This window comes from Poecilia mexicana, unplaced genomic scaffold (genome assembly GCF_051168715.1).
Source record: "Poecilia mexicana isolate PSO_F unplaced genomic scaffold, ASM5116871v1 scaffold_4, whole genome shotgun sequence".
In the NCBI taxonomy this organism is placed as follows: domain Eukaryota; kingdom Metazoa; phylum Chordata; class Actinopteri; order Cyprinodontiformes; family Poeciliidae; genus Poecilia; species Poecilia mexicana.
In genome coordinates, this window is record NW_028263373.1 from 2,080,227 (window position 1) to 2,097,320 (window position 17,094).

A 17,094-nucleotide genomic window follows, 5' to 3' on the forward strand; every position below is an offset into this window, starting at 1 on the left:
GCCGGAGGAGGACAGAGGTGTGAGCTTACAGCAGCCTCGGGTTTCAACACATGGAGCACCGAGCCGGACTCCAGCTCACCTGCAGCAGGTCAACACGACACCGCGCCGCTGACGCCACGGAAACGGGGCGGCACAGGAAGTTCTGGTTCTGATCCAGCAGCTGGAGTCTGGAAAAGGTCACGCTTTGTTTTTGTTCTCCCATCCTCAGCTGGAGGAAACTACATTACCCAGAATTCAGCTGCTTTCATTCAGTTTCCCCAAAAGCAAAACATTTTTTTAAATGAAACAAAAAAAAATCTTGATTGTTTGGAAGAATTTTATTTAATAATTTCATCACATTATTAAGGAAACAAAAAAACCCCCCAGAGCGACAGAAACAGAGGGTCGGCCATGTCAGGAGCAGCTACAAGTCCAGCAGAGTGAGTGTGTGTGTGTGTGTGTGTGTGTGTGTGTGTGTGTGTGTGTGTGTGTGTGTGTGTGTGTGTGTGTGTGTGTGTGTGTATGTGTGTGTGTGTGGCTACAGGTTGGGGTTAACCACTCCAGATCCTTGACACTCGATGATGTAGGTGACGCCGCTGCTCAGCTCGTCTTCGCTCTTCGTTATCGTAAACTTCGCCTGCAGACACAACAGGAACAGGAAGAATTAAAGTTTCAAAATAAAAGTCTAAATGAGTTGACTTTGATTCTAATTATAAAGCAGCTCCAGGAGAAAAAATGTTTTCTGGAGACTAAAGAGGAACATTTGGAGGAAAAACAGGGAAGCTTCTACCATCCTAACGGGGCAGTACGGTGGTGGCAGCATCATGTGGGGAGATTTCAACTCACACATCACAAATTATTAGAGATGTGCCGATCAGGTTTTTTTCTGCCGATTCCGATCACCCATGAGGGCCGATCACCGATACCAATCACATAATTATTTTTTTAATCATAAGCACTACCGGTTACATTATGTGGAAAAAGGAACCATGAATTCACCTTAATTTAGACAAAAACTTGTTTTTAATAACTTTTTCCAAGAAGAAAACTAAACAAAACAGCCATTGTGCAAATTGTACTGCTATAGATAATACTATCTTTAACAGACTGATAACATATGAAGGCTCTGAAGAGGCTAAATAATACAAAGAGCCAAATTAAAACCTCTCAACATTGCCAAGAAGTTCAAGTATAAAACATTCAAAGGCAAAAACAGGATCCATTACAATAAACAATCCAGAGTTACTGAATGAAAACTTCCTGTTAGCATGGCGGCTAGCTGGCTACTGCTAGCTCTGATTGGCTGTTAATGACTGAGCGGAGTAATTATGCAGAACAGGGAGGAGATCGATTATTTTTTTTAGAGATTATCTGTCTCATGTTAGGACAGCGGAAGTTTTAATACGTATGTAAAATTTATTATTTTTTAAGTTAGATGCTGCAGCTTTAAGCAGGTTCAGTGTGAGAGTCACTACCAGGTGGAGCAGAAGCGAAGCTCCATCTGTCAAATATTACTACCTGTAGCATAGCAGCGGTTCAACAGGAGAGCAGAACCAGCGTCTTACATCGCAGCTCGAAGACTTAAATAATTTTGCGGGTTATTTGTTTAGCTTTCTGACCGTCATGCTAATCCGGTGAGTGTTTGTAGCTGTGCGCTGCTTTACCTGCTGTCTGATCCTCCGTATGTCTTTTTTACTGCAGTGAGCCTCGATGTAGCCAAACTCCGTCAAGTATCTCATTGTTTTTATGTCGTATTAGCTTCGTTGTGTTGATGCATTTTGACCTGCTTCAATTTTCCGCCGCAACACGCAAACTTCCCCTTTCACTCAGTGCGTTATAGTTACACATCGCTTCGGATTTGTTGCTGCGCGTTTGCGCAGAGTGAAGGAAAGAGGAGACCAGCTGCACAGGCAGGATGCGAAATGAGATGCAGCTGATCAGTTTGTGTGATCGGCGATCAGCGATCATACACTTTTGCACGGAAATCGGCTGATTATGATCGGTGGCCGATCGAGGAAATAACTGCGGAAACAACATGATTTATCAAACTCCTAATAGATTTCAGTGAGTAAAATATTATGAACAGGCAAGTTTGTAGTTTTAGGTACAAACTTGCCTGTTCATAAGGCAAGAAACTAAAATGACTAATTTCCCAGTTAGACTTCAATCTTTTCTCACTGGAGCGTCTCCAGCTGTGATCTGATCTCAGGTTCAGCTTCTCGCTGTCTGACCTGAGTGAGCTGCTCTGCGATGTGGATGGCCGTCTGCGTGTGCAGAGTCACGGCGCCGGTCCGAATCCGAGACGTTCCCTTCGCCAGCGCCATGAAGATGATGAGCTGAGGAGGAGGAAGGGTCAGTGACGACATCATCATCATCATCATCATCCTCACGGCGTGCTGCAGCCTCACCTGGTCCTGCAGGAACTCGTCCACGCAGCCGTTGTGTCTGATGTTTCTCAGCAGCATCTCAGCTGCTTCTATTCCCACTTTATCTGCATAAACACCTGAAACAACAGGTCAGAGGTCACAGGGGGCGGGACCTGGAACCTGATTGGTCGAAGTTGGTTGATTTTATTCTTGTAATAAGTCTTATTTTGATAGCATAGTCCTAAATACTCAGTCATTGTCACATGACTTTATTCTCATAAATAATAAAAATATCCTGGCTCTAATATTCTATTGCAGAGATGACCTGAACTCAAGGTCCAAATAAATAGCAGCAGTAAATAAACTTCTGAAACAAGATGGCCGCCCTGGGAGTTCTGACATCACTCTGATCTCTGGAAACCAGAAGAGTACATTGGTGGAAAAATTAACCAAATCAGCCCTGGTGTGAAGTGAAGCTTTTCCTCCAGTAAAACCATCAAACTGCTCCTGATTCCTCTGCAGTGATGAAAACACACTGATTGGTTTCCAGAGCGGTGCTGCCCCCTGCTGGTCATCAGCGACATAAACACACTGATCGGTTTCCAGAGCGGTGGTGCCCCCTGCTGGTCATCCTCACCTTTCTTTCCCAGAGCCGATCCTGCGAACAGGCAGCCTGTGGACGACTCAGCGATGATTCTGAAACAGAGTGACCAATCAGAGAGCTGCTGGTGCTGTGACATCAGCAGGTGGGCGGGGCTTACATGATGCCGTTGCCATTCCCGCAGGCTTTCTCCTTCTCCTGCACCGGCTGGATGTTGATGTAAAGTTCTTTGATTTCCTTCCTGATGGTCCGAACGGCAGCGGCCGACATGTCTTTAGCCAGCTGCAGACAGAAACAGGAAGTCAGCTCAGACAGACCAAACAAGCCAAATTAAAAGACTTTAAATCAGCTGAGAGGGGCTTTTACTTTGAAGGGCAGGACTCCGGCCACGAAGGCTCTGCCATGGATCTTTGTGATGTTTCCTCTGTCCGTCATGGAGACAGGCTGCAGCTCCTTGAGCGGCTGTGCCGTCACCGCCACCTCCCCGCCGCCTTTAGGGTAGTAGCCCCTGCAGCACAAACAGACGCCATGACAACCAGGGTCTCTGACAGGAAACAGCAGCCGGACAGTGATGGAGTCGAGGGACGGACCTCATCCTGATGTCGCAGTCAAAATGGACGCCAAACTTCTCCACAATGGGCTTGAAGACCTGCAGGAGGAACCAGGAAGTTTATGGAGAATTTACGGTTCAAAACCTTAAATATCTGCCATAAAGGAGACCCGTTATGTTTCCTAACAGGTTGGAAGAGGTCTATGGCTACACAAAACATGTTTATTACAATTTTTTTAACAAAATCTCTTCAGTTCTCCTTTCAGAATAAACAGTTTTTATGGCCTCCGTCACTTTAAAACGAAATAAGCTGCTGGTCTCCATGTTTACACTAACGTGAAAATGGCTGCAATTAAACAACCATACACATTTGAAAAACAGAAGTGCAGCCTCCTGCACAACCAACAAGAATGCAGCAGGTGGTTTCTAGATGGTAAGTCAACAACTAAACTTTTCTCTTTTCCAGCAGCCATTGTACAGCACATTGTACAGTACTTTATTAGAAGTAATAAAGTACTAATTATATATAAATATAATATATAAACATATATATTATATATAAAGTCCTTTATATTCAAAGCACTTTAAAGGAATTTTTACACAAATCAAAAATTTTCCAAACCCTGAAAACACAAATTCGAAATTCAAGGATTTCCAAGGATTTCAAGCACCCGTAGGAACTAAGTCTACAGATCCTGTGTTGAGTGTAGCGATATAAACAGTATCTAACTGAACCTACTGGTCAATATTTAACAAACTGGTGAATCTTTTATGTTGGACTCTGCTGCAGTGACCCTGTGGCTCCAGCAGGGGGAGCACTCAGCTTACCTTTACAGTGTAGTCGATCTGCGGAGCCATCTCTGCGTTGGTTCCTCCTTTCAGAAGGAGCTGTGAGGCGGCGTCGGCGTACAGCGCGCAGGGCAGGGCCGCCTGCAGCAGCAAACACACACTCCTGACAGAAAACACACACATTACAGGAGCCGTGGGAAAAACGAGTCGGGGGCGTGCAGCGGCCGCCGGTCGCTCCTCACCCTGCGGTCTGCGTGTCGGCCGTGTGGTTCCCCGACCGGACCTTCCCTGGAGTCAGGCTGATGTCAGTGGAGCCGATGCTGGCGCCCTGCAGGCTGCCGGAGCAGAGGTCAGAGACCAGCTGGAGGCCCGTCAGGTGCTGCGGCCTGAAACAAAAAAAACACGCAGCGTAAAAAGGGTTGAAACTAGAAATGCGCTAGAAATATTAATATCTGTATTGGTTCTGATGTTGAAAAAATTCTAGATCAGATATTACAATGTTTCCAAACCCAAAGAGCACATCTATTCAGTCTAATTCTATGCTCTGTGCTGTGAGCGATATCATGCTTTAGTCTTTATTTTATATTGTATTTAGAAGGTCTAATTATATTTTATGAACCATTTGTTGCAGCTTATTTTTACATGTTTGACCAAAGCTGATCTGCTCCTACCTGCACTGACTGAACAAATTAAAACTGGTTTTCCATGTTTGACCGAGTTTGTGAAGCTTTTGATGTGTTTAAGTGAGCTGTACTACTGCAGAGTTATCAGATACCTTTATATCTTAGTTTTTTGTTCTTTTTTAAAAAACATTTTAAGTCAATTCAGTTGTTTGTAACAGATAGGCTGATAGTAAACCTCAGACATCAGAAGTGAAAAAAGTGGATCTGTGCGTCTGTAGAGAATTATTATGAAAGTAATAAAGATTTGAGGTTATATCCCAAATTAAATTTTACATTATTTCTTAAAAATATATTTTCTACTCTCGCATATATAACATATGAAAGTTGTTTCTAAAAAAAAAAATTTGGAAAAAATGTGTCAATGTTGCACAACATTTAAATTTAGATTTTAAAAAAATACAGAACCAAAACAAAGGTTTGTGACCAAATATATATAATGTTATATATATGTTAATCAATCAAAATGGCTGAACATTACTAATTGATTTTGTAAAAATACAAATAATATTTTTGTAAAAATATTATCAACCTCCAATGATCTCCAAGTAGATAACTACTGAAATTCAGTTCATGTTATCTGAAAATGGCATTAAATTTGAGCATGTTCTTTCCAATTCTCATTGAAAGCAACATCATTGCAGGTTGATCTAAAAGTTGATAGTCTAGTTCTTATATCTCTGAGCTGAATCGGAGTTGATGGATGTTTAATGATGAACAGATTTTTCTGGAAGAAAGGAAGCAGCAGAGAAAACTGGGAATAACGTGAAGGCTTTGTGGATAAAACAGAAAGACGCTCCTATTGGCTGGCAGTCTGATTCACTGATGCTTCAGATGCTCATTAATATTCTTATTTATGGAGATTTTTGAATGAAGACTGGTCTGTGTGTGGAGATCCTGGAACATTAAATCTGTTAAAAGTTTAAAATCATCAGAATCCATATGAAAGTTACACGTTTAACCTGAGCTGCGTCATAAATCTGACGCCAAAGACCGAACAGAGTTGATTAAACGGGTTTTTGTTCTTTTAAAACTGACTGAAGCAACTTTAATGAATAGGCTAACGTTAGCCTGTTAGCTGCTAACCCACCTGAGCCCCGGGGTGCTCCTGCCTGCCCGGATCTTGATGATCTTTATGGCGGAGCCGGTGATGCAGCTGAGCGCCGCCGAGACTCTCAAGATCTGTCCGCCCTAAGGAGAACCGACAGCGGGGTGAGACAGAAGCCGCACCAGGGGCGCTGAGAGGCGGCTGGTAGCAGCTAGCTCCCCGTTAGCCTGTTATTATCAGCGCGGAGGAGGAACCTCTGCGGCTTTCCCGTTGTTTCTCTGCTAATTAAAGTGAATACTCACTCCCTCCATGACGCTGCCGTCTATCTCCACCGCCGCAGAGTCCATTTTCATTCACTAAACTCCGCTTCAACTTTCTCTCTCTCAGTTGTCCTGCTCAGCTGCAGCCTGCAGTACTTTTCCAACTGTTCCAGTCCGGCGGCATCAAGCTCGGAACGCCGAACTTATACTACTTCCGGTGACCGTCAAAATAAAATGCGGTTCGCTCATACTACTTCCTCTGGCTATTAAAGTAAAACAAAACTGGTAATGAAGATATATTTTCAACTTTTTCAATCGACTCAGGGCCGTGCAGAGACTTTTGGAGGGGCAGGGGCTCAAAGTAAAAGAAATGGCACATTGAACAAGATCTTAAAACGCCGTACACCAATATAGCAACAATCCATATTAATCTAGAATTTCATTGGATCCTACTAAATCATTGCCATCGTGTGGGGACAATGCAAAGCAAATGTAGTATATTTTCCCCAACAGTTTTAATGTTTCTGTTTCAGCTGCTGACAGTCCTGGAGGGCTGAGCTGATCTCAGACTGTGGCTGTTAAACAGACCATCAGAGAGAAGGTCAAAGGTTATGAAGTTATTAAATAAGCAAATTTGCTGCCATTTTACTAATTAAGCCCTAATGATATCTGACTGTTTAACCTCTATAGTAACTTGGCTGCAGACTGATTTATAGATCAAAGAAGCTCAAAAGGGTTAACTCTATCTTTTGATGTTAACACCTCAGATCTAGAATTGACCGGGATATCAAGGCAAAAAAAACAAACTCAGTAGGGCCATTCAGGGGCCCCTGGAAATGACTGAATTGTAACACAGATCATAGATCTAAACATGTAGCATTCTTTTATAGAGAATGACAATGTTATTCATTTTTATTTAATACATTCAAATGAGAAAAAAATATATATTTAGGATTAAATTAGGAAGTTTACTTTGTAAAAGTTTAAAGAATCATGTTGATAGTTTGATAGTGTGTTATCATGGCTACAATATGGTGTAGTCATTGTGTTTGAGCTGGTTTGTTCACAAATACATCACAGAAAATAATCAATAATCAGTGATTGATTTTAAACTCGGCCAATAAACCTGGTCTCCCTCTCACAGACTTCATCTTATCTATATTTAAACATGTTATTGATGCTGAGGTTCTTAGTAGGAAGGGTTTCGGGGGGATTCTGTCTAAGGCCCCATATTACCTTGGTCCGGCCCTGCGATGCGCATCTCTGAATCTACCTGGAATCCCGCCGGTGGCCCCTATGTTAGTCCGCCGACGCTTTGGGGTCGTTTTGATTAATTTAATTGTGGCATGTTTGGGTTTATGCTGCGGTTCTAATTACTGCTACAGTATTTTCGCTTATGTTTATTTTGTGAACTCCAAATGGGCCGAATCTTCCTTTAACACTTGAGGTTCTGCAATAACTACTATTTACACCCGCTCACCTCCAGCCCAGATCCAGTCAGCAGCGGCTTTAACCCGCCTGGTAGAGATGTGGCATTTAGCAGCCTGATTAAGTTAAAGTCAGAAGTTTTCTCTGCAGCCGAAGCATTTCTGTGTTTAGGGGCGAGGCGGGTTTTTTTCCCGCTATTGCGAGGACAATTACGAAAATATAAATAGAAACAGTTTTTCTAACGTCAACAGACCTACGTTTTATTCACAAACCAGTGTATTTGGTTTGTGAATAAAAATATTCTTGCCCATAATTTGATAGGGAGCAGATCCTTTCCTCCTCACCATGGACCCGATGTCTGAACAACATGGAGGCTCTGAGAGTCATTATTAGACTGAGGCCAGCCAGACTAGTTCATTTTACTAAATTATTATATTTAGCTAAACATTATTGCTGAGGGGCACAAGCAGGCCTTCTGACATACAGATAAAAAATAAATAAATAAATAAATATAAAATTGAAAAAAAAAATCAAAAAGGGCACTAGGGGCATAAAGGATAAAAGGGGAAGCGCCCTTTCACACTAAATGTAGCGGGCCGCGACTTCAATATGTCCCGGAGCCGAGACTTCAATATGTCCCGGAGCCGCGACTTCAATATGTCCCGGAGCCGAGACTTCAATATGTCCCGGAGCCGAGACTTCAATATGTCCCGGAGCCGCGACTTCAATATGTCCCGGAGCCGAGACTTCAATATGTCCCGGAGCCGAGACTTCAATATGTCCCGGAGCCGAGACTTCAATATGTCCCGGAGCCGAGACTTCAGTATGTCCCGGAGCCGAGACTTCAGTATGTCCCGGAGCCGAGACTTCAGTATGTCCCGGAGCCGAGACTTCAGTATGTCCCGGAGCCGCGACTTCTCTGCCCAGTGAAACAAGTGCTGCTCAGCGACTTCTCTGAGAATTACATATGTGATTTTCGGATGAAACCATTGCTTTTGGATCTTCTCCTTCGTGATTTTTTGTGTTATCTTGTTTAAAGGTTTACTTCCTTCTTGGAACATTGTATTATGTGGGGCTATATGAACTAACAATCAGCCACAACCTCAGATGTCTCGGGGCCGAAATGTCGGAGAAATCATGAATGCTGGGAGGAGAAAAAAGAAAGTAAAGACTAAGCCTACGATCCCTGGGCGGAACACCTGACCTGTAAACCAGCGGAATCCAACCACAGACGTCAGAATCCAAAGATCCGCCCAATTGAGGTGACATCACCACCTGGTCTGGATCCGCCCGCTGAACTGACCATAAATACTGCAACATTGAGCGTCAGATCCTCCAGAGCTGCTGTTCTCCTGCAGACGCTGGGCCCTTTTGGAAGGATTCTATAGAGCGGAACCAGAGGATCCATTATCTGTTTTTCCAAGGTATCGGCTGCCAATTCAACCCTTTTACGTCCTACCAGTGCAGACCACCAGAAATTCTTCGCTCTCCTCTCTCTGCAGATGAATCTGACCTGCTTTACCTCAGCTGATCCAACAGCTCCCACCGTCTCCATGCTGTACGACAGGACGGTCGACGATGGACATTTCTGGGCCAGAGAAGATCCGATGATTCCCCTGCCTTCCTGCCCCGGATCCTCTGCCTCCCAGTGCTCCGTCTGCATGGACCAGCTGGTCACAGTGGTCTGCCGCAACCTGACGACTGGTGTGAAGTTTTTCATGGAGGGCCCGGGAGGCTCCATCAGCTTCAACGAGACTGGTGAGAAGCTCCACACGTGGTGGTGCTGCTAATTTCTCCCCCTGTGGATTTCCATGCTGCCCGGTTCTGATGCTCTACAGGGACAGAACTATCTGAACTATCTCTGATCCGGTCTCTGTTACAGTCTGTCCTCAGCTTCCCTCACCGATGACTGCTCCCGCTCCATCAAGGCATCATCTGCCTGCCATCATCCCAGCCATCCTTTGTCTCATCTTCATCCTCATCATCATCATCCTCATCACCAAGAAGGTGGGCGCTTCAGATGAAATGTTCAAACTCATTTCGTTGTAATTCTGCTCAGCAATACTTTTCCTCACATCTTCCTCCATCAGGTGAATCTAATCGAATCAAACTCTCCAGGCAAATGTTATGATTTATGTATAAATTAACTGTACGGGATAATGTGCGGTTTCTCACACAATCTCTGAACCAGACTAGACCCGTTTGGAGTTCATGTCCCGGTCCGACTCCGTTTTCTTTTTCATTGATGATCCAAGTTCCTCTTGCATAATTTACATCCATTTTATGAACATCGGCTCACAGATCGATGTGGATTTTAGACAGAAAATGAAAATATGTACTATTTACATCAGATTGAGGTTTTCCCTTCATTTTTTATTTTATCTTTTACTTTTTTAGTGTTCAGTTTAATCTTTTAAGTAGAGACAAAAAAAATTAAAATATTGAATAAACACTGGGTTTGATGCTGCGCGTGTTACATCACACTAAATGGATTCAGATTTTTGTGTAACTTGGTGAATTTTGGTTCTTTGTAGTTTATTGTTGACTGAAGAGGTTTGTGTCGCTGCCGCAAAGTTTGCACACAGTTCATTTTTATATGCTGAGCGGTGGGCTAACAACGCGCCGCCACAGTGCAAAAACTGATGGTCTCTGGTTTATTAACCCTTTCTGTGGTTTTTAGATCTGCGGCAGCAGGAAGTTCAGAGCTGCTCCCAGATGTTGCTTCAAGTAGAACCAGGAGGAGAAAGAGGAGAATGGAGCGTCTGATATGAAGCCAATTAATGTATGTTCTCGGCAATAAGAAGTTAAAGACTGCAGGAAAACCCGTTTGGTTTATTCTGCAAGAGGCTATCATCTCATGGGGAAGAGTCTGGATTCTTTATTTTCATTATTCTATCTATTATAGACCACGAAGCCCTGACAGAAGTCCAGCGACACAAATTAAATAAAATAAAATGTGTTTGAAGTACAGATATAAAGTGAAAAAATAAGATGTAAACTATGAGTTTTAAACTTGATTGTCAAAGGGACAAGGTCTCTAGCTGATGATGGCATTGCTCTAATTAACATTTTAATTAGCTGAATGTTTCCTGTGTTCGCAGGTTTGAACAGGTTTTCTTCATTTCATCAAATAAAATTAATATTTCTGAATTGATCAATGTTAACGAGTTTATTTTTGTCTGTTTTTAATGTCTACTTAAACTAAAAAAGAATGTAATTTTAAATTAACCTTAATTTCTACTAAATTATGTTTGATCATGAATTGTAACATTGAACCTTTTCTTGTTTTGCTGAATTTTAATAAAAACAGATCTTAAAGCTCACGGCTGGTGATTTTTAACCTGTTGTCACAATGGACCAATCAGAGGGCTTTACAATTCCTGCTTCAGGTTCTGGTTGTTCAGTGCTGATAAAGAACAATTCAATCTGGAAAGACTCAGACGGAGATAAAAATGAACGATTAAGAAATTTAACAAAACTAAATAACTGTTCTTTGGCGCTCGGGCCCCGGCAGATGATTGAGCTGTAATTTGCTGTGAACTCGGGTGAACATCCCAGAAGCTGATGATGCTCTCCCCCCGGGGCCATAACATGCTTTCTTGGAACAATTAAAATACTTTGCATACTTTAAGTATTCTGTTTTATTATGTAATATAAACGTGCTTGATATTTTTATCTTAAGTGTACTATTCTGTAATCAAATTACATTTAAAATATATTTAGAATGTCTTCTAAGTATATTAGCATTATGCATATTACATATTAGTAGAGTGATTACAGTATGCTCCAGTTACTCTTTTTAGTGACTTAATGTCTTTGATTATTCTGCTTTACCACTTTGTACATTACATGCTTCATACACACTACAGTATTGCAAACGTAACAGGCTACCAGAGCACAGAAGGATCCATTACAACACAGTTTAAAGGTGAAACAAATTATTGATCTGATAGTATATTGGCAATGTGCTCTTGAAAAATGGGAATATATTGAATACACAAATTGTCAGTATATTAGAAGTTTACGGAAAATATGCTTGTGACAATTCGAACAATAAAACAATAGGTACTGTCATGAAGAGGTTGTGGGTGGTGGTGAGGAGATGACGCTGAGACCCAGGTAAGATGGTGAAAATGAAGAGTTTAATGATAAAGCTCACAGTCCAAAACAGGCAGCACGGCAGAGAGACAGGCACACAGCCAAGTACCGGTAGCAACTGATAAACAGGACTTCGTGCGAGCGAACACAAACCAGGACTTAGCAGTTCGACTGGAGAGTGTAGACGACATACAATAGACAAACTTAGACATAGACAAGGACCCGACGAGGAACACAGACAACAAGTTGGTTTAAATACACACGGGTAATCAAGGGAACGAGACACACCTGGGGAGCAATCAACGGGGAGGACAGGACAGAGACTCACAGGAAAACAGGACTGAACACAGAAAACTCAAAAAATAAACATACAGAAACACGGAACATAACAGTACCCCACTCTCAAGGGGTGGCTACCAGACGCCCAAACAGAAAAAGCCAAAACCAAAACGACCCAACAGGGTGGGCGGAGGGGCAACTGGGCTAGAGTCCAGAAAACTAAATCCTCACAGGAACGGAAAAAAACAGTCCGGGGGGCAGCCCACGGCACAGGAGGCGGAACTTGGGCCGCGGTGGGCGGCGTCTCCGGCGCAGGAAACGGAAACATAGAGGCGGTCCGGCGGTCTCCTCCGCCGGCGTGGGAAGCAGAGACCTGGAGGCGGGTCCGGCGGTCTCCTCCGCCGGCGCGGGAAGCAGAGACGTGGAGGCGGGTCCGGCGGTCTCCTCCGCCGGTGCGGGAAGCAGAAACGAGGAGACAGGTCCGGTAGTTCCTGCCACCGCAGCAGGAGGCCCTCGGGCCTGGGGCCGGCGGGTGACCCTAGACGACCGGCCGAGGGGTCGACCAGCCGGAGGCTCGGACGGAGCACGGTCTGGAGGCGGAAGATCGGGGAACTGCGCACCAGCAGCAGACTCGGGAAACTCAGGGGGCTGCGCACCGGCAGCAGACTCGGGAAACTCAGGGGGCTGCGCACCGGCAGCAGACTCGGGAAACTCAGGGGGCTGCGCACCGGCAGCAGACTCGGGAAACTCAGGGGGCTGCGCACCGGCAGCAGACTCGGGAAACTCAGGGGGCTGCGCACCGGCAGCAGACTCGGGAAACTCAGGGGGCTGCGCTCCGGCAGCAGACTCGGGAAACTCAGAGGGCTGCGCTCCGGCAGCAGACACGGGGAGCTCGGGGGAAAGCTGCACTCCGGCAGCAGGCTCGGGAAACTCAGGGGAAAGCTGCGCTCCGGCAGCAGACTCGGGGAGCTCGGGGGAAAGCTGCGCACCGGCAGCAGACTCGGGGAGCTCGGGGGAAAGCTGCGCTCCGGCAGTAGACTCGGGGAGCTCGGGGGAAAGCTGCGCACTGGCAGCGGGCTCGGGGTGCTCGGGGGAAAGCTGTGCACCGGCAGCGGACTTGGGGAGCTCCGGGGAAAGCTGCGCACCGGCAGCAGACTCGGGGAGCTCGGGGGAAAGCTGCGCTCCGGCAGCAGACTCGGGGAGCTCGGGGGAAAGCTGCGCACTGGCAGCGGGCTCGGGGAGCTCGGGGGAAAGCTGTGCACCGGCAGCGGGCTTGGGGAGCTCCGGGGAAAGCTGCGCACCGGCAGCGGGCTCGGGGAGCTCGGGGGAAAGCTGCGCACCGGCAACGGGCTGCGCAAACTTGAACGCTCTGCTCCACTATGGAGACACAGTACATGCTAATGTGTGGAAATCAGTCAGACAGCAGCAGAGAGTTTTAAAGTTTCTGTTCAATTCAGTTTATTGATGTAGGGCATGTCATCTGGAGGAATTTTACAAATTAAACAAATCATTTCATTTCAACCGTACGTTCGGCCATGCAGTGCATTAAGAGCTATTGATTACTGAATCGAAGTATTCCATCCACCTTCATGGAGCTGGCGAGCAGGCGGCAGAGTTTCTCCGCAGTCCGCTGTGATGGTCCCGGGCTGCTGGACGGAGACGTGTTTGAGAAACCTCCTGTCCACACAAGAAGCCGCTCGGTTTCCGTCAGTTCAGACACCGCCGCTCTGCATGAACTCTGGAGGCGGGTTTCAGACCCAAACCGTCCTGCCGTCCAGAGGCCGCTGCCGTTGCTGTATTTTCTGGCGAATCCAGCTGCGCACGACCACGAACATTCTGTAGAGACGGATCTCCAAGTCACACAGTCCTGGGATGCGCAGCACCGGTCCGTGTGTCTCGTCTAGGTCGAAATATCCTGGGAACCCGAAGGGGGTGAACTTGCACATTCGGCTTGTTGCTGCGTCTCCGTCCATGGTTCAACAGTTGCTGATGAGTGTTGCGTGCTTTTGCGAATGCAGCCGTGTCCGTGTCCTACGCGTGAGCCAGAGTCCTGTCGAGCCGCTGGGAGGATACGTCTGGTCGTAGTGATCCTTGCTGATGTGTTCCCTTTAATATTTCTAATGTGCGTACAGGTTACTGCTCCAAGTGAGCAGTTTGCCCGTCCGTGGTGCTGCAGGGACACCGCCGACGCGTAGAGCCGCTCGGAGAAATGGGCACGGAAAGCCAGCCGACCTGTAGAACAGAGCGCACGCAGAGCAGAGCAGAGCAGAGCAGCAGCAGCAGCAGCCCGTCTCTGAATCGAACCATGAACCTCTGGGCCCAGGTGCGGACGCCGGTGCCTTTTTGCCACAGCGGCGGTGACGTCACGGGTGAACTCTCTTCCTCTTATAACATGGAGCTGAAAGGTGCCGCCCTCCGAAGCGCTCCTTCCTCGTGCCTTGACTTTTTCCTTCGCTTTCATCTGAGGTTGAGCGGCTCCCCCGTCTCCTGTCCCCGACGACGCACGGCCGGACGGTTTTCACACAACTCCAAGCTCTGCTGCTCTCCCACACGCCTTCAGAGAAGGAAGAGAAAGCGGAGCGACGCATCCAGCTCTGGAGAGACAAGCTGGCGGACCGGGTTCCACGTTTCCTCCGTGATCGGTTACTGACGCGCTGCGCAAACTTGAACGCTCTGCTCCACTATGGAGACACAGTACATGCTAATGTGTGGAAATCAGTCAGACAGCAGCAGAGAGTTTTAAAGTTTCTGTTCAATTCAGTTTATTGATGTAGGGCATGTCATCTGGAGGAATTTTACAAATTAAACAAATCATTTCATTTCAACCGTACGTTCGGCCATGCAGTGCATTAAGACCTGTTGATTACTGAATCGAAGTTTTCCATCCACCTTCATGGAGCTTGCGAAGCGAGCAGGCGGCAGAGTTTCTCCGCAGTCCGCTGTGATGGTCCCGGGCTGCTGGACGGAGACGTGTTTGAGAAACCTCCTGTCCACACAAGAAGCCGCTCGGTTTCCGTCAGTTCAGACACCGCCGCTCTGCATGAACTCTGGAGGCGGGTTTCAGACCCAAACCGTCCTGCCGTCCAGAGGCCGCTGCCGTTGCTGTATTTTCTGGCGAATCCAGCTGCGCACGACCACGAACATTCTGTAGAGACGGATCTCCAAGTCACACAGTCCTGGGATGCGCAGCACCGGTCCGTGTGTCTCGTCTAGGTCGAAATATCCTGGGAACCCGAAGGGGGTGAACTTGCACATTCGGCTTGTTGCTGCGTCTCCGTCCATGGTTCAACAGTTGCTGATGAGTGTTGCGTGCTTTTGCGAATGCAGCCGTGTCCGTGTCCGACGCGTGAGCCAGGGTCCTGTCGAGCCGCTGGGAGGATACGTCTGGTCGTAGTGATCCTTGCTGATGTGTTCCCTTTAATATTTCTAATGTGCGTACAGGTTACTGCTCCAAGTGAGCAGTTTGCCCGTCCGTGGTGCTGCAGGGACACCGCCGACGCGTAGAGCCGCTCGGAGAAATGGGCACGGAAAGCCAGCCGACCTGTAGAACAGAGCGCACGCAGAGCAGAGCAGAGCAGAGCAGCAGCAGCAGCAGCCCGTCTCTGAATCGAACCATGAACCTCTGGGCCCAGGTGCGGACGCCGGTGCCTTTTTGCCACAGCGGCGGTGACGTCACGGGTGAACTCTCTTCCTCTTATAACATGGAGCTGAAAGGTGCCGCCCTCCGAAGCGCTCCTTCCTCGTGCCTTGACTTTTTCCTTCGCTTTCATCTGAGGTTGAGCGGCTCCCCCGTCTCCTGTCCCCGACGACGCACGGCCGGACGGTTTTCACACAACTCCAAGCTCTGCTGCTCTCCCACACGCCTTCAGAGAAGGAAGAGAAAGCGGAGCGACGCATCCAGCTCTGGAGAGACAAGCTGGCGGACCGGGTTCCACGTTTCCTCCGTGATCGGTTACTGACGCGCTGCGCAAACTTGAACGCTCTGCTCCACTATGGAGACACAGTACATGCTAATGTGTGGAAATCAGTCAGACAGCAGCAGAGAGTTTTAAAGTTTCTGTTCAATTCAGTTTATTGATGTAGGGCATGTCATCTGGAGGAATTTTACAAATTAAACAAATCATTTCATTTCAACCGTACGTTCGGCCATGCAGTGCATTAAGACCTGTTGATTACTGAATCGAAGTTTTCCATCCACCTTCATGGAGCTTGCGAAGCGAGCAGGCGGCAGAGTTTCTCCGCAGTCCGCTGTGATGGTCCCGGGCTGCTGGACGGAGACGTGTTTGAGAAACCTCCTGTCCACACAAGAAGCCGCTCGGTTTCCGTCAGTTCAGACACCGCCGCTCTGCATGAACTCTGGAGGCGGGTTTCAGACCCAAACCGTCCTGCCGTCCAGAGGCCGCTGCCGTTGCTGTATTTTCTGGCGAATCCAGCTGCGCACGACCACGAACATTCTGTAGAGACGGATCTCCAAGTCACACAGTCCTGGGATGCGCAGCACCGGTCCGTGTGTCTCGTCTAGGTCGAAATATCCTGGGAACCCGAAGGGGGTGAACTTGCACATTCGGCTTGTTGCTGCGTCTCCGTCCATGGTTCAACAGTTGCTGATGAGTGTTGCGTGCTTTTGCGAATGCAGCCGTGTCCGTGTCCGACGCGTGAGCCAGGGTCCTGTCGAGCCGCTGGGAGGATACGTCTGGTCGTAGTGATCCTTGCTGATGTGTTCCCTTTAATATTTCTAATGTGCGTACAGGTTACTGCTCCAAGTGAGCAGTTTGCCCGTCCGTGGTGCTGCAGGGACACCGCCGACGCGTAGAGCCGCTCGGAGAAATGGGCACGGAAAGCCAGCCGACCTGTAGAACAGAGCGCACGCAGAGCAGAGCAGAGCAGAGCAGCAGCAGCAGCAGCCCGTCTCTGAATCGAACCATGAACCTCTGGGCCCAGGTGCGGACGCCGGTGCCTTTTTGCCACAGCGGCGGTGACGTCACGGGTGAACTCTCTTCCTCTTATAACATGGAG

General features: G+C 47.2%; 2 protein-coding genes across 2 annotated transcripts; one reads left to right on the forward strand and one right to left on the reverse strand.

Annotated features, from left to right (window-relative positions):
- Window positions 1-302: 302 nt before the first annotated feature.
- rtca (RNA 3'-terminal phosphate cyclase) lies at window positions 303-6,477 on the reverse strand. The gene is made up of 11 exons (XM_014995155.2): window positions 6,316-6,477; window positions 6,056-6,156; window positions 4,528-4,671; window positions 4,325-4,448; window positions 3,537-3,595; window positions 3,313-3,454; window positions 3,107-3,228; window positions 2,983-3,041; window positions 2,388-2,482; window positions 2,211-2,315; window positions 303-616 (listed from the first exon to the last, which is right to left on the reverse strand). The coding sequence occupies exons 1-11, from the start codon at window positions 6,364-6,366 to the stop codon at window positions 518-520; spliced, it is 1,101 nt and encodes a 366-aa protein (XP_014850641.2). The 5' UTR covers window positions 6,367-6,477; the 3' UTR covers window positions 303-517.
- A 2,109-nt stretch (window positions 6,478-8,586) lies between these two features.
- On the forward strand, window positions 8,587-11,024 carry LOC148159867 (uncharacterized). Its single transcript, XM_088004762.1, has 4 exons — window positions 8,587-9,125; window positions 9,204-9,459; window positions 9,584-9,708; window positions 10,382-11,024. Exons 2-4 carry the CDS (start codon window positions 9,204-9,206, stop codon window positions 10,430-10,432), a joined length of 432 nt encoding a protein of 143 aa, XP_087860888.1. The 5' UTR covers window positions 8,587-9,125; the 3' UTR covers window positions 10,433-11,024.
- Window positions 11,025-17,094: the final 6,070 nt, after the last annotated feature.

Excerpts from the sequence above, each read along its gene's own strand:
- rtca (XM_014995155.2), bottom strand. The coding sequence starts at position 6,366 with ATGAAAATGGACTCTGCGGCGGTGGAGATAGACGGCAGCGTCATGGAG. Across the intron at positions 4,672-6,055 it reads AGGAGCACCCCGGGGCTCAG|GCCGCAGCACCTGACGGGCC; the intron begins GTGGGTTAGCAG and ends TTTTTGTTTCAG. Across the intron at positions 3,229-3,312 it reads CCGGAGTCCTGCCCTTCAAA|CTGGCTAAAGACATGTCGGC; the intron begins GTAAAAGCCCCT and ends TTCTGTCTGCAG.
- LOC148159867 (XM_088004762.1), top strand. The coding sequence starts at position 9,204 with ATGAATCTGACCTGCTTTACCTCAGCTGATCCAACAGCTCCCACCGTC. Across the intron at positions 9,460-9,583 it reads CATCAGCTTCAACGAGACTG|TCTGTCCTCAGCTTCCCTCA; the intron begins GTGAGAAGCTCC and ends TCTCTGTTACAG. Across the intron at positions 9,709-10,381 it reads TCATCCTCATCACCAAGAAG|ATCTGCGGCAGCAGGAAGTT; the intron begins GTGGGCGCTTCA and ends TGTGGTTTTTAG.